This window comes from Papaver somniferum, unplaced genomic scaffold (assembly GCF_003573695.1).
Source record: "Papaver somniferum cultivar HN1 unplaced genomic scaffold, ASM357369v1 unplaced-scaffold_10, whole genome shotgun sequence".
In the NCBI taxonomy this organism is placed as follows: Eukaryota; Viridiplantae; Streptophyta; class Magnoliopsida; order Ranunculales; family Papaveraceae; genus Papaver; species Papaver somniferum.
In genome coordinates, this window is record NW_020618825.1 from 4875968 (window position 1) to 4880820 (window position 4853).

Here is a 4853-nt window from a genome sequence, read left to right on the forward strand (position 1 = left end):
AGAGCTACGGCATCTGCGTAAACCTGCTGGCTCTTCTTCAATTCTTCAAGCTCAGCCATCAATCGATGTGATTGGTTTGACCCCTGATTGGGAGTCCCAGCTCGTGCTACTACGTCCATGGTGCCGCCTTCTTCTACGGTTTGCACTAAAGGTGGTAGAGGTTCAGCTTCGATTGTTGGCATTTCCAAATCAGGATGAGTGCCCGTCTGCGGTGTTAGAACCGCCGGCACAGTTTGATTCTGATCGTTTGTTGATGGCATTCCGAAGGTTGGCGGGTGTGCGGGTTGATGTGTTCTGGATTCATCCACCCTTTCTTTTGGTTGATGAAATTGATTCGTAGCCAAAGTTTTGCTGGCTTCTGCAGCCTTCAGGGCTGCCGCAGCCGTACTGTACTTTGTCGCCGCTGCTCTGAGAGCCGCGGATGCAACGGAGTTAGCGTTCATAGGCGAAGTGATTTCCGCAGTATCCTGCCTCTGACTAGTCATTTTGGCTTTGTCTCCTTTCTGCTTGCTTGGGGTGATGACCGGGGTTGTCCTTGGTGCTTCCTTTGACGAGGCTTTGGATTTTCCTGCTTCCTGCGTCTTTTCCATCGTGGGTCCTTTTATCGCTTTCTTTCTGCACAAGGGAATTTCAAACAGCGAGAAACAGAAATGTCCGTGCGGATCGGGTTAGTTTGCGAAATATCTTACTCCAAGACAGGGAAAAACTTCCCGAGGGCCACAGAGAAAACTTTTAAGGAGGCTCATTTGATTAAAACATATGAGTTAAAATACATGAGTTAAAGTCTTATTAAAAGTGCGGATTCATTGAAGTACGTGAAAACGCGAGAAGATCCCTTTGAAAGTGCATGTAGATCCTTTGAAAATTTACGAAAACCCACCGAAAAGACAGGTCCGTACGATATCTAAAAAATGTAAATCCATGGATCTAAGCAATAAATCTTTTAATCAGTTTAAACTGCTTCGATAGATACTGCCGGAGCTATTGAAGATAACGGGTGTGTTTTTGAATATGGTAAAGTTAACAAAAGATAAATACTGTCAGAGCTAATGAAGAAGAGGAATCATATGCTAGTTTAAGATGAAATCACAGGATAAGATAAATCTTTTACCGGGACGAAGTTCCTGTTTCTAGCGCCAAATTGTGAACATGTAAATCACGAAGGCATCTGTATGTTCACAAACAATGTTCGCACTCTATATACATACTCGCACTGAAGAGACAATTGCATTGATTCCTTGGCTCAAAACCTTCGGGTTTATCATAGCCTCATCTAATATCATCACCAGAGGCATTCACATAGAGGAAGATAAAGAAAATGAAGTATAAAAGTGAAACTCGTGGAGTATCAAATGAATGTAAAGTGCTGAAATGTAAATAAGACTGGGATTTACGTGGTTCAGCACTAAGGCCTACATCCACGGGGTTGTCGTTTCACTATGCATTTGATGATTACAGAGGTAGTCAAATGACTTTGGAGTTTACATAGGTCTGTGAATTGTAAAAGGTAAACTTACACTCACAATCCTTCTCTCTCTCCTTCTCTCTCTATTTCTAGCGCCAAATTGTGAACACGTAAATCACGAAGGCATCTATATGTTCACAAACAATGTTCGCACTCTATATACATACTCGCACTGATGAGACAATTGCATTGATTCCTTGGCTTAAAACCTTCGGGTTTATCATAGCCTCATCTAATATCATCACCAGAGGCGTTCACATAGAGGAAGATAAAGAAAACGAAGTATAAAGGTGAAACTTGTGGAGTATCAAATGAATGTAAAGTGCTGAAATGTAAATAAGACTGGGATTTACGTGGTTCAGCACTAAGGCCTACATCCACGGGGTTGTCGTTTCACTATGCATTTGATGATTACAGAGGTAGTCGAATGACTTTGGAGTTTACATAGGTCTGTGAATTGTAAAAGGTAAACTTACACTCACAATCCTTCTCTCTCTCCTTCTCTCTCTATTTTTCCGATCCCCTCTCTCTTGGTGGAGAGGGGGTATTTATAGGGTTAGAGTGTGTGACCCGTTTCTGAGGGCCGTTGGAACCTTATCTTCTTGTGCTTTGTGTCCATCACGCGGAGGTCTTCGTTCATTACTTGATCACGCAGAATCATCCTCGTTCGTTCCACGGGTTGATCGACACGTACACTGCTCAGAGTGTTTAATGCGGGTAGTTGAGACGCATGCTCGTGTCAGACAAGTGTCTTCTGCCCCTGTCACGTCCATGTCAGTCAACCTTCTCTTCACCGTTGATCTTGGCTTCTTTTGGGGATGAGATAAAGTAACTCTTCGGGAGTTATTTGGTGCTCCGCAGTACATCGTGTTTTTGGTACATCTTTTAACTTCTTCCCTTGGATTTGTTCGGGCAAAGATCCGACGTCGACGGGATGGGCTTCTTGGCTGTGGGTGTGTGTCATCATGTTTTGATGACTTGGTCCGCATGCTCTCCACGTGTCTTCCTACATACACGTGTTTGATGATGAAATATGTACACACAAGTTTCATAGTCTTTGTTCTACCAATAGTTCAACCAATACTGATGAAAGCTTGATGCAACATTCTTTTCATGACAATTTAGGCAAACTTCGATGCCATCTTAGAGATTCTTGGACGACCTTTTGCTGAACCAAGCTCCGAGCTTCTTCTAATTTCAATTTCCTTACCAGCTTTCATTATCCCACAAATGCATTCTCATGGAATAGTGAATACAACTTTTTCTTCTATTTTTTTTACCTTACAAAAAGAAGAAGTTGCTGTCACTACTAGATCAGAATGCAACAATAGAATTTCAATGTTTTTCCGCTTCAATGAATTTCATGTTATTTTTATCTCCTTGCTTTTCTTCACCACTTTGAGTAGCTTCATTCTGCAAACCCCGCGCTTCGGATTCTATCTCTTCAGAATTGTGCAATTCTACACTTGCGAACATCGAACTTTCCTTTCCACTCCTCAGGACTATGCTCTACAAATTCGAAACAACACATCTCATTTTTGAATTTTCATCCCAACATCTTTCCAATCTGGTTTTAAATGTCTTTAGATACCACGACCCAAATCAAATTAATCTTCATTGCCACTCTGTGTATATCCTTAACACAAGGTCCTCTAAAGAACCTCGCAGACCACCTCTCCGACCCCGTTAACAACAATGCTTGGTATTATGCTACCAATTTCGCTCCTGGGAAGTGAGCATAAGCATGACTGACAATTAAGACGGCCAAACTCCTACCAGATATGGCAAACTGGTGTTTGATTTTCTACTTCTCTTCATAAATTTCCTCTGTATATTCATTTAGCTTGTGTAAAATTATGCAGCATGTCTGTAATTAGTTCTCTTCGACTTCCTTCGTATCACTCTTAATAGATCCATTTTTGAGATAATTCAGTGTTCCTGTAGAATTCATATATCTGGCTCCAATGGAAACTACATACATTCTAGAAATGATGAAACCATATTGTTGTGTTGTAGATTGTATGTTGTGATAGTTAGAAGTCGCAGTTCTAAGTTCTGGCTGTCATTCTTGCCCGCCTTCTAAATCTCTTCATCACGAGCACCGTAAGTTTATATTGGTGTCATCTGAGCCTCAAAAATCCAAGCACATTCCGCGAACAACTTGTTCATAAGTTTGATCCATATCTTCTGAGGAGCAGGTGAGTTGATGGTATTCAACGAGCTGGTGAAGACACTGGTTCTCCCTAATTAGGTTCGCATTCTCAGTCGCTAATCGTGACTTCTCTGCAAGCAAAGCTTCCAATTGAAGTCTCACCTTTGAAACACATAACAAAATAAATTCACAATAAGTCGCGCACACTCAATATGTTTAAAATAGTTCATTCAGGATAAAATTGATTACCAGATCATCTTCTTCAGGTTTGTCAGATCCATTGCGAAGTCTCATGTTCTCTTCCTCAAGCATATCGCATCTCTCTTGCATAAATGACAAATCCGATCTAATCAGTTTCACTTCTCTAGCAAGTGAAGCTGCATTTGCTGCCATCGAAATCGCAAGCTACAAAAAAGACGAGCAAACGCAGAAATTAGCAGTGGAAGCAAATTCGACGGAACAAAACAAGACAATTTGTCAAAAAAAGAGACACCAACATTTTTAGCTTTCTTGAGCTTCCCATTCTTCAAATTCGCATCACTATCCTTCTTTAATTCGACACCTCCTTTCTGATTCTCAGTAGATTGTTCTTCAGACTCATCATCATGCCTTCTCTTCTTCAAACTTTTGTTGCCCTCTTCTGGCTTTTCAACATCATTTTGCAATGTTTCAGTTAATGAAGGCTTTGATAGATCTCTGGCTCCCTATCATCATACAAATCAGAGAATGTAACTAAAAACCCGAAATTGTCAATAAACCAGAATTCAAAATAGATTAATAACACAAACTTATGAAATTGAGTAATGAAAAACCCTAAATTGAATCATCATTTGAAGATTGTAAAAGAGAGAACTTGATAACCTAGAAAAACCCCAAAATTTTCAGTAATCCAGAATTCACAATAGATTAATACACACACCCAAATCATAAAATTAAGTGATAAAAGACCCTAAATTGAATCATTTGAGGATTGTATAAGAGAAATTGAAGATTTACTAATTACCTCAAGGGCCTTATGTAAATTGCCTTTAAGTTGAATCAAAGAGGAAGAAATCGAATCAAATCCTCGCAGTAGAAGCAAACAATCATCTTCTTCTTTTCTCGATGATGAAACTGGGATTTCAGAATTTTGGTTAATTGATTGTCGATTCTCGAGAAGGGTATCAACTCGATTTCTCAGTGTGCTCCAATAATCTTCTTTCTCTGATAAAACTGAAGGACTTGGTGATAATAATG

General features: G+C 40.1%; 1 protein-coding gene across 1 annotated transcript; it reads right to left on the reverse strand.

Annotated features, from left to right (window-relative positions):
• Window positions 1–3596: 3596 nt before the first annotated feature.
• Window positions 3597–4276, reverse strand: LOC113326193 (the record flags this gene model as incomplete). The annotated part of the gene is made up of 3 exons (XM_026573966.1): window positions 3597–3779; window positions 3867–4022; window positions 4115–4276. Coding segments are annotated over 3 exons (501 nt in total), but the record flags the coding sequence as incomplete, so codon positions are not given.
• Between the last annotated feature and the right edge of the window lie 577 nt (window positions 4277–4853).